The 12274-nt window shown below is 41.6% G+C and overlaps 1 protein-coding gene across 2 annotated transcripts in view; it reads right to left on the bottom strand.

Moving 5' to 3' along the window:
- Nucleotides 1–12274, bottom strand: part of LOC132781973 (syntaxin-binding protein 4-like) — a 90946-nt gene that overhangs the window by 50369 nt on the left and 28303 nt on the right. The window contains exon 1 of one of the 2 annotated variants that reach the window (XM_060786575.2): nucleotides 3234–3744. The exons of the other annotated variant lie outside the window; for it this stretch is intronic. Within the exon in view, the coding sequence (XP_060642558.1) occupies nucleotides 3234–3415 (182 nt within the window). The 5' untranslated portion in view covers nucleotides 3416–3744. Of the gene's footprint in view, nucleotides 1–3233; nucleotides 3745–12274 lie in introns of those variants that run through there. 2 annotated transcript variants of the gene reach the window in all.

The following is a 12274-nucleotide window of genomic DNA, read 5'->3' on the forward strand; positions in this document are numbered from 1 at the left end:
TGATCTGTTTCTCAAGCTCTTGTGATTAAAACCAAAATTTTTCATGCCATAGTCATTCAATTTGCTATCTTGGTTGCAAAGATTGGACACAGTGCTAAAAAGAAAGGTATGGAAATGAGAAAATTAAGCCTGAATTCTCATTAGAAGCCAAAATTAGAAAACTCCAGCTACAGTATTGTACTATGGACATCTGTGGTGGTAGGATCCTTCAGAAAATACTGTGCTTTAATGCTCAGTAAGAGGGTTTAACGATCACAAAGACAGCAACTCCTGCCTGATCTAAGAAGCTAAGACAATGTCAGCCCAGGTTAGTCCTTGGATAGGAGACCGCCAATGGATACCAGGTGTTATGGGCTGTATTTCAGAAGAAAGAACTAGCAAAACGACCTCTAAGGAGTCCATGCCTAAGACAACCCAATGAAATCCATGGGGTCGCCATAAGTTGACAGGTGTTGGAAGGTGCATATACAGACAAGGCTGTGAAAGTTGGACAATGAAGAAAGCAATACATTTGTCTGATATCTACAGGAGGACAGTTATCGCAGACTGCCCCAAAGGCAAGTACATGGATCCAAAAGAAAATGTCCTCTACCAGAGATTTCACATAGATTTTGGAAAGCATAGAGGATGGTACAGATCTCTGTAGAACAGTGGTTCTCAACCTGGGGTCCCCAGGTGTTTCTGGCCTACAATTCCCAGAAATCCCAGCCAGTTTACCAGCTGTTGGGATTTCTGGGAGTTGAAGGCCAAAAACATCTGGGGACCCCAGGTTGAGAACCACTGCTCTAAGACTTTAGGTAGGAATAAAGCTAAAATGCTTTGGGACTCATGTTGTTGTTTCATCACTTCTTCCTGTGGGACCCCAGGTTGAGAACCACTGCTGTAGCAACTCAGCAGTGAATAGCTGAATGACTGAAGAAGAGTTCCCCAGTATCAGCATCTCAGGATGTTCAGCCATGAAAGACCCAAACCACTGCAAGGCAATACCTCTAAATCCCATAATAGCGAGATGACTTGGAAGGATGCCATGGTTGGTGGTATCAAACGCTGCTGGGGACCCAATAGAGACCCATTTCTCTGTCTATCTCCTGGAATAGATCATCCACTAAGGAAGGCATGGGCAAACTTCAGCCCTCCAGGTGTTTTGGACTCCAACTCCCACAATTTCTAACAGCCGGTAGGCTGTTAGGAATTGTAGGAGTTGAAGTCCAAAACACTTGGAGGGCCAAAGTTTGCCCATGCCTATACTAAGGCAACCAAGGTTGTTTCTGTCCCAGAGCCAAACCTGAACCCAGATTAGAATATACACCATATCATAAAATCATAGAATCATAGAATCAAAGAGTTGGAAGAGACCTCTTGGGCCATCCAGTCCAACCCCCTGCCAAGAAGCAGGAATATTGCATTCAAATCACCCCTGACAAATGGCCATCCAACACATACACCTTTTCACTTTTATTATTATGTGTATAGATGGATAGATAGATAGATAGATAGATAGAGATGCATATAGATTTATTTGCTTGGCTTCTGTGATCAGTAAGTTTAGGCTGGTATACTACTCTGACAATGTCAACATTGGTTGAGATCCTTCAGTCCAGCCTGAACATTATCTGGCAGATTCATGTTACGCAACCCCTGTGATGAATGTGAATCTATTATCAACGTGCATAGAAGAAAACCCATTGCATAACGACACTACACAATAGGCAAAGCCAACATCTAACAGGCAATGTCCACTCACAGGCTGTGCTGATACATCTGATTTTGGAAGTTAAGCAGGATCAGCATTACTTAGTATTGGATGGGAGGCCGTCAATGGATCCTTGATGCTGTAGGCTATATTTCAGAGGAAGGAACTAGCAAATCAATCTCTAATGATCCTTTGCATAACAAATCCCAATGGTGTTCTGTATTTCACATTTTTCGAACTTTGGAATACTTTAATATACATAATGGAGATGGGACCTAAATCTAAACATGAAATTCATTGTGTTGTCGAAAGCTTTCATGGCCGGAATCACTGAGTATCTGGAAGTTTTCTGGGCTGCATGGCCATGTTCCAGACGCATTCTCTCCTGATGTTTTGCCCACATCTACGGCAGGCATCCTGAGAGGTTGGCTAGTTTCCAAGAGACCTCACAATCTCTGAGAATGCCTGCCATATATGTGGGTGAAACGCCAGGAGAGAATGCTTCTGGAACATGGCCATACAGTCCAGAAAACTCACAGCAACTCAATCAAATTCACTGATGTTTCACATACATCTTATACATGTATTCTGAAAGTAATTTTGTATACAATATTTCAAATAATTTTGAGCATGAGACACAGTTTGTATACATTCAAACATTAGAAAGTCAAGGCGTCACTATCTCACCTCCCATGCAGACAAATTTTGGAGCCATTCAGATTTCAGAAATTCAAATAAGGGATAGTAAAGGTAAAGGTTTTCCTTTGACATTAAGTCCAGTCGATTCCAACTCTGAGGGTTGGTACTCATATTCATTTCTAAGCCGAAGAGCTGGTGTTGTCCATAGATACCTCCAAGGTCATGGGGCCAGCATGATGGCATGGAGCACTGTTACCTTCCTGCCGGAGCGGTAACTATTGATCTACTCACATTTGCATGTTTCTGAACTGCTAGGTTGAGAGTAGCTGGGGCTGACAGCAGAAGCTCATGCTGCTCCCTGGATTCGAACCTGTGACCTTTTGGTCAACAAGTTTAGCAGCTCAGCAGTTTAACCCACTGCACCACCGGGGGCTCACTCAACCAGTATTGGGCTAGGATTCTGGAACAGCAAGGCCCCGAATTCCTACTCAGCCACTGAAACTTGCTCGGTGATTTTTGGCAAGTCACTCATCCTCAAAAGAAGACAATAGCAAACCTTCCTCCAAATAAGCCTTTCCAAGAAACCCATAGTATAAGAACACTGTAAGTCAAGAGTTGGCTTGAAAGCTATGTAATGGCACAGCAATGTTACTAACAGGTGGCTAACCAGTGTTCGGAGATCTCTGACCTAAAGACCTGTATTCAAAACTTTTTAGAAAAATCTCCCACGGTTCAATATTTCTGGATGAAGCCAAGATGACCTTCTCCTCACCAACAGATGCATCAGAGAGGACCATTCCTGGAGGTAGATCCCACCTCCCGGTATAACTCTTTCCAACCCAATAGAGCCACCAGCATCTTCTCAATCCCCATTTGAGTTTCGCTTCCTCCAAGGTGTTACCTGCTAATGATGACTGCTCCTTTGTAGATGACCGAAAGGGCCGGCATCTTGTGCTTCGAAGTTTTCCAGGTCCGGCCCGGCTTGTAACAGTTCTGCCTCTTGCCGAGATCCGATAAAGAGTGGGAAAGGGCAAGGGAGGTCATGTGACCATCCCTTGGGGATGTTAATTCATACCTAAACATCGGTGCGGATGATCGGGAGAAACCCCCGGTCGCTTAAGATTAAGGCTTACGGGAGGGAAGCGTAGGCTGTGGGGCCTCTCGCAAATGGCTTCTCCAGGAGACAGGAATGGGCTGGGGGCAGGGAAGTGGCAAAACAAATCAATTAGGCTTAAATAAATCCTCTAACCCACCCATCCCTCTTGCCCCCATAGTCCTTGCTTACGTGCAATTACAGCAGCAAAGTAATTATTCTGATGTGTTTTTATTGTTCGTTGTGTCCCTGGCTCCACGCAGGCGGACAACGTCCAAAGCAGGTCAAGTGTCTCTTCTCCCAGGAGGCTTCACGTGACAGCCAGCCGTAATCGTGCCTCACTCCACTTCCCTTTAAAACCCTTTGTAATATCCCTGTGTGGGTTCTATTGTGGTGGCAGTGTTGAGTAGTGCTATTATTCTGGTTTCACCACTCACTAGGTGTTGTTGGTGGAGTGCTTCGACCATCAACTTTCCAAGTTCGAATCAGGAACATATGAATGTGGGAGGCAAGGGATTGCCTTCAAGTTGCCTGTGTATTTGTGGAGACCCTTTGAGTTTCATTGGGTTTTCTTAGGTGAGGAATACTCAGTGGTGGTTTGGCCTTCAAAATACAGCATTGCCCTCCACATTTGCAGGTTTGACTTTTGTGAATTTGATTTTTTGCAGGTGTGATTGAAATGTTTTCTCCAGGAATCTCTAAGTCCTCCAGCTTGACTGTATGATCAACTTCCAGAAGCTGAAGGACTTAGAGATTCCTGGACTTAGAGATTAGAGAGAAGGGAAATGTCCAGTGATAGATGGCTGACTTATAGGCAGCTGCTCAATGTAAGCAATCAGGGAATAAGAATGAAAACATTGGAGGAGATAAAATCAATAGAACCCAAGTTTTCCTGGTTCCAGTACTGGCAAGTTAATAAAAACTTTAAAGAAGACAGAAAGATAGGATTTGAACTGAAAGAAAATCTATGGGATAAGATTATTAAGATGGAAGATAAATTGATCAAAAGACTGTATCAACAACTTTTAGCATGGGAAACTGAAGAAGAGCAAGTAAAGGCAGTCATGATTAAATGGGCTAAAATAATAGGACACACGATCACCATGGTAAAATGAGAGGAGGTTTGGAAAAAGAAACTAAAACACCCGTACGCTACAGAGATCAAGGAAAACTGGCTTAAGACGTTTTATTTATGGTATCACACTCCAGAAAAACTAGCAAAATATAGCAAGGGTAAGATCGATAAAAAAATGCTGGAGATGTGAGAAGAAAGTGGGTACGTTTAAGCACATGTGGTGGGAGTGTAAAGCTATTAAAAAGTTCTGGTTTGAAGTGTATAAAAAAATAGGAGAAATTTTTCAACAAAACTACGAATTTAAACCAGAATATTTTTTGTTAGGAATGACTGACCTTAATTTGAACAAAAATGATGACAAAATTTTCTTTTACCTCACAATGGCAGCGAGGATTTGCATAGCCTGAGAATGGAAAAACAAGGATACAGCAACTTTTAATTTTTGAATTAATAAGGCTATGGACATCATGAACATGGATTTGTTAACTCAGAAAATAAGACAAAACAGAGTAATAGTTAATAATATGGACTGGAACAAGTTCATTAACTTTCTTAAAAAAAATTACAAATATTTCTAAAAAAGGAAGGAATAGAAGAATCCTAAGGGCCACGATATAATGGGTTACAGGATAACCAGCTGAATTAAGATGTGATGGGAATGAAGTAACACACATGGTCGCTTGAAGATCCTGGAAGTCAAAGGGAATTTATATGTGTGTGTGTGTGTCGCACTGTATTGTATGGTGGTGGATGGGGGTCATCTGTTTGTTTGGGGCTTTTGTTGTTGTATTTGTTAGGTAAGAAGGTATGTATATATACTGAAAATATCGTATGCGAAGCCATACACATATAGGTGGTATGACTTAATATATACAGAGGGAAATATACGACCCTCAACTGTTGTAGATATTGTTTACTTGTATGTGTGTTTGTTTGTTTGTCTTGCTTAACCTTCAATAAACATGACTTAACAGTGATTACTATAGGTTTTTTAAAAAGATAATATTTAAAATTTGTGGTTTTTCCATTTCTGCAGGGGTCTTGTGTAGGTTGACTGTACCTTCTCAGAGCCGCGGTGGCACAATACGAACCACTGTGAAACTAAGATCTTCAGGGGAGAACCATCACAGGCACTTTTGGGGAGACGGAAGACAGGGCCTTCTCTATGATTGCCCCCTGATTATGGAACTCCCTTCATGGCAGTATTAGATCAGCCCCCTCCCTCCTGTTCTTCAGAAGGATGGTGAAGACCTGGCTGTGGGACCAAAACTTTGGGGCAGTGCAATGAGGCAAAATGGCGCCCTGAGATCGTTTTAAAGCAACTTTTAATATGGATATAAGTGATTTTAATGTTTGTATATATTTATGGTTTTATGTCCCGACACTGAATGTTTGCCTTATATACGTTGTGCTCTGAGTCCCCTGAGGGTGAGAAGGGCGGAATATAAATGTTTAAAATAAACAATGGGTTAAACCCTTGTGCCGGCTGAACTGCTGACCTGAAGGTTGTTAGTTTGAATCCTCAAGATGGGGTGAGCTCCCATCGGTCAGCTCCAGCTTCTCATCCGGGGGGCATGAGAGAAGCCTCCCACAGGATGGTAACACATCGGGTGTCCCTTGGGCAACATCTCTGCAGACAACCAATTCTCTCACACCAGAAGCGACTTGCAGTTTCTCAAGTCACTTCTGACACAATAAAAAAACCCCTTCTCATAAGCAGTCTATCCTCCAAATACCAACCAGCACTGACCCTGCCTAGCTTCCAAGGTCAGATGGTGTTGGGAAACTAACAATCTTATATGCACATTGAAATGGTTCTCTTGTCTCCATGTTCTCTGTCTTTACCTCACTTCCTCCCTGTTAGTTTTATGCTACCCTCAATTAACATTTGCATGGGGCTTTAGGCGCCTTCTAGAAAGTGGTCGTGCTGTTGATCATGTACACAGTCCTTTTGAAGTCAAAGGTTATAAAAGAGAGGTGCTCCCCTTTGTTCCTTGGATAGTCATCTTGGAAGAAGTTCCTTAGAAGACTGACTGTCATCGTTCCAGTTATGTAGCTTGCATGGAACATAGGCCTGACCCCTTAGGTCTAATCTCAAGGTAGAACAATCTATCCTTTTACCATCTATCTTTGGATTATACCTTTGATGTACTGCAACGAAGTTAAGCTGTACCTGTGTGATCCCTTTTACACAAGTTTTTGTGAGTAAACTGTTTTTTACTCTTTTGTTTTCTGAGTTCATATTTCTTTACATGCTAAGGGAGTGCTGTGATCAATAGTTAAGTAACCTTTGGAGCAATGGGTTAAACCCTTGTGCCAGCAGGACTGAAGATGGATAGGTCGCAGGTTCAAATCCAGGGAGAGTGTGGATGAGCTCCCTCTGTCAGCTCCAGCTTCCTATGCGGGGACATGAGAGAAGCCTCCCACAAGGATGGTAAAACATCAAAACATCTGGCCGTCCCCTGGGCAACATCCTTGCAGACGGCCAATTCTCTCACACCAGAAGTGACTTGCCGTTTCTCAAGTCACTACTGACACACATCCTATAATTCTCTTTTATGCCTCTGCTCATTTTGTTGTGTTCTTTTTTTGCTCTGCTAATGTTGTGCTAAACAGGAAGGCTAAACTTCTCCAAACAGATTAGTTTGCCTCTGGTCAAACGGCCAGCCCTTCCACACATTTAGCATTTACATATCTAATAGATGTCCTCAATCAGATGAAGATGGAGAGATGGACGAAAGACCTTCTCTGAATATCATAAAGATTGATGGCTTTCAGACAGTCTGGACCTATAGGGGCCGGGTTTTAGTACAGCAAGTTAACTACCAGCTGCAGTAAATCTTGCCAACCAGAAGGTTGACCATTTGAAGCCTGAGTCAGGGTGAGCTCCTGGACTTTAGCCCAGCTTCTGCCTATCTAGCAGTATCGAAAAAAGCAATGTGAATAGATAAATAGGTACCGCTTAAGCAGGGACGTATTTAAGGCACCCATAAGGAAATGCCAGAAAAACACCAGTGATTCAATCAAGGAGGAAGTTTATGAACCAAACTCTTCAGCAGATAAAATAGAGTGACAGTACCCTGCCCCGGTGGCCGGAACCAAGCACAGCTTCCAAGATGCCGAAGATGGGGAAGCCTACATATACCTCTATCTGTCTTTTCAATGTATAATGGCATTGAATATTTATCATATACAGTATGTGTTCTGTAATCCGCTTTGAGGCCCCTTTGGGGTGTGAAGGTTGGAATATAAATACTGTAAATAAATAAATAAATAAGTTTCACAGGGATATATAGATCATAACCAAGAGACAGGCTCACATTTGAACTTTAAGGAACCAAAACTAATGGCTGCAAACAGGCATGTAGTCGCGCGGGAGGGGGGGGGCTTGAGGGGCTTCAGCCCCCCCCCCCCGAAATTTTCATGGTGGTTCGCGAAAAGGCCTTACTGGTGCATTATTTAAACTGTTATGTTTATTCATATCATGATCTGATCACCATACTCAATATATCCCATATGCATGGGGGTATTGGGGTAATGATACAAAAGGTTTGCTAGGCTAGACCCTCTTTCACTCAGACTCAGCCCCCCCCACCAAACTCAGCCCCCCCGAAACCCCCCTGAAAATTTTTTAGCCCCCCCCCCCCCCCCCCCGAAACGAAATCCTGGCTATGGGCCTGGCTGCAAATGATCTGTTGAAAACGCACATCGTTCCAGGGTTTTCTATCCCTTGGTCCAGCTATTAATGAGAGTGGAGTCTGCAGTCAAGAAATCAGAAGAAGAGAAGGACTCGGATGCACAGCACTGAAGGAGCTAAACATGACTCTGAAATATATCCTTGAATATCAAACCAGGGTTTTCCATATCATCATATTTCCATTTTCTATGAATGTTTATGGAGGCTGATAGGAAGTAAATCAACTTATTTGAACTATGGCAATGGAGGAGAGTTCAGTGGATACTGTGGATGGCCAAAAAACAAAATAAATGTACCCAAGAGCAAGTCAGGACTGAACTCTTTCTAGAACTTAGAATGCTGTATTTGGAATATTGTGAGAAGACATGATTGAGAATGGAAAGGTGGAAGGCACTAGGGAAAGACTGAATGACAAATCATAGAATCATAGAATCAAAGAGTTGGAAGAGACCTCATGGGCCATCCAGTCCAACCCCCTGCCAAGAAGCAGGAATATTGCATTCAAATCACCCCTGATTTGAAATGAATAGGCTTGATCAAGAAAGCCACCGCTGTCTCCAGTCTCCAAAAACTGAGTAGGATTGTTGGTGGCTTTGAGGTCCCCCATTCATAGCTTCCTGACTAGCTTCTCAGATTAGATGGGATCTGTTATGGTGGCTTCATAAATTAGTCCAAATGGAGTATAATGAATTCACTATGAATTGGAAATGGCACAATTTTAAAACCTAATTTTATGCAATAAATGTATTTTACAAACCAAGAAATGGCCAAACAATTGACAAAAATAATGAGCTGTGGTCTTCATTGGACCCTACATTTAAATCTATTGAGTGAGCAGGAAGTTGTAGCAAGACTTTTAGCTCTAGCTCCTGCCAACCTAGCAGTTCGAAAACATGTAATATGAGTAGATCCATGGGTACTGCCTCGGCAGAAAGGTAAAAAGCGCCCATGCAGCCATGCCAGCAAAACACAACCAGAAAGGTCTATGCACATCAGGGTCCTCAATATGGAAAAATGGAACATGAGCACCTTCCCATGGCATTGCCTCCAGACGCCGGAGATGGAAAGGGAAAACTTTTCCTTTGTTTGTGTATTGTATGTAATTGTTCACTGTATAAAAGGCATTGAATGTTTGCCTATATATGTGTATACTGTAATCTGCTGTGAGTTCCCTCGGGGAAATGGAATGGAATATAAATAAAGTGTATTATTATTATTATTATTATTATTATTAACTAGCTGTACCCGGCCACGCATTGCTGTGGCCCATTGTGGAGAAATGGAAAAGAAAGAAAAGAGGAAGAACTGGTTTCTAAGCTATCAATACACAACTGAAGTGGCAAAGTGTCAACCTAATATAGGCCCATTTCAGTCTCCTCGAGACCAACAAGTTATATGGATGTGTGGAAGAGCCCCGAGTTACCTGAGTCCACACTGCCATATAACCCAGTTCAAAGATATTATATAGGTATATTATTATTATTGTTACAGATGTATAGATATTATTATAGGCATATAGATATTATTATAGGCACAAATAATATTATTAAAGGCATGTAGGTATTATTATTATAGATGTAATTTATTTATTTTGTATCAAAATTATTGCATAAATTAGTATAAAAGTGATAAAAAATAGAAGGAGTACAGGGCTAAATATCTTTCAAGCAAAAACGGGCAACAGATGTATGGATATTATTGCAGACCTATAGATATTATTATAGGCATATAGATATTATTATTATTATATATATTATACAGCTGTTATTATTACAGATATATACATATTATATGTATATATTATTACTATTATTGTAGACATAGATATTATAGACATAGAGGTATTATTATTATAGATGTATAGATATTATTGGCAGACAGATACTATTATTATAGGCATATGAATATTATTATAGACCTATAGAAATTATTATAGGCATATAGACATTATTATTACAGACATTATTATAGACATGTAGATATAGTTGTTATAGACATATAGATATTATAGATATTTATTATTATTATTATTATTATTATTGACTTATAGATATTATTATGATACATGTATAGATATTATTATTGTAGATATTATAGCCCAGGGTTGCTATAGAGTAGAAATGGATGGCCATCTTTCGGGACAGCTTTTCCTAACTCACAGAGCGTGCATTTCCTGTTTTTGTCCTTTCTTTGAATACTGGACTTCATTTCCCAGAATTCCTTCCCATAACTCAGCATGGGTGAGCTTTCTGGGAGTTGAAGTATGTAGAGATATGTGTGTGTGCATATAGGGATGTGTACACACACACACAGAGAGAGAGAGAGAGAGACCTCCATGCTGCCGACAGGCAAGAAGGAAAGGAAAGGAAGGGGAGGGGGTGGATCTGAAGGAGGGTGTCCTCTCCCTCCCTCCCTCCCTCCCTCTCTCTGAATCCTTTGGGAAGAGAGAGGCAGGGGGTAGGACATAGGAGCCTCCCTCTCTCAAGCCGCCTCTCTCTCAGCTGTTGGTCCCCCCCCTCCTTCAGGAGGGAGGGGCGGGAGAGGATGTTCTTAACGCATTCTCTGTATAGTCATTTAGGTTTGGGGGGGGGGGGGGTTACGTTTTTTCCAGTTATTTTTGTTTTGTTTTTTTTGTTTTTTGTGTGTGTAAAGGACATAGATTGCTTTGGTTGGTGTCTTGTCTCCAAATTTGGTGTCAATTCGCCCAGTGGTTTTTGAGTTCTGTTAATCCCACAAATGAACATTACATTTTTATTTATATAGATCGCTGATGATGCATAAACGAAGGATATACTGATTACTACTATTACTACTACTACTACTACAAAGACAGAAGACTACATTTACTGGATGAGATCAATGATGAATCTACTCCAGCAGCTCTTATCCACCGTGGGTTATCCAAAGGAAGGCACCTGCATTTCCCCTTCAATGTTATTATGAGGCAGGCTGGCCTCTGTTCCTGGAGGTTAGAAATCTTCATCACCCACATCCATTGATCGCTTTGTTGTTCTCCAGGAAGTAGGCTAATCCCTTTTAAGTGCTGTCTAAGATGATGGTCATCCCGTCCTGTTGTTTAAAAAAGCCCCCTCCTAGGCCTCAAATGGTCCTCAAAGGTTGAAGCCTATGGTGAAAAGGCCACCATGACACCATAGAGCAGTGGTTCTCAATCTTCCTAATACCTTAATATAGTTCCTCATGTGGTGGTGGCCCCCAGCCATAACATTATTTTTGTTGCTACTTCATTACTGTAATTTTGCTACTGTGATGAACCATAATGTAAATATCTGATATGAAGGATGTATTTTCATTTACTGGACCATACTTAGCACAAATACCCAATACGCCCACATTTGAGTACTGGTGGGGTTGGGAGGTGATATTGATTTTGTCATTTGGGAGTTGTAGTTGCTGGGATTTATAGCTCACCTACAATCAGAGAGCCACCAACAATGGAACTGAACTATACTTGGCACACAGAACTTCCATGACCAACAGAAAATACCAGAAGGGTTTGATGGACATTGGCCTTGATTTTTGGAGTTGTAGTTCACCTACATCCAGAGAGCACTGTGGACTCATAAAATGATGGATCTGAACCAAACTTGGCATGAATGCTCAATATGCCCAAATGTAAACACTGGTGTCATTTGGGAAAAATAGACCTTGACCTTTGGGAGTTGTAGTTGCTGGGATTTATAGTTCACCAATCAAAGATCATTCTGAATTACACCAATGATGAAATTGAACCAATCTTGGCACACAGAACTCACATGACCAGTGGAAAATACTGGAAAGGTTTGGTGGGCATTGACTTGAGTTTTGGAGTTGTAGTTTACCTACATCCAGAAAGCAGGAGGGGGGCTTTTAGTGGGAGGATTCACCATCTGTTTCCAAAAAGGAAGAGAAGGACAGGCAGGGAGATCTTCTGCCAAAGGCATTCCTAAGACCATGAGAAATATGTGTTTTCTGATGGTCTTTGGTGACCCCTTTAAAACACCATTCACGACCCCCAGGTTGAGAAACACTGGATTAGACCCTAATTGATGGCACTGGTGCCCCTCCTTTTCAGGGAAC

The sequence above is a fragment of the Anolis sagrei genome, chromosome X, assembly GCF_037176765.1.
Source record: "Anolis sagrei isolate rAnoSag1 chromosome X, rAnoSag1.mat, whole genome shotgun sequence".
NCBI classification, from domain to species: domain Eukaryota; kingdom Metazoa; phylum Chordata; class Lepidosauria; order Squamata; family Dactyloidae; genus Anolis; species Anolis sagrei.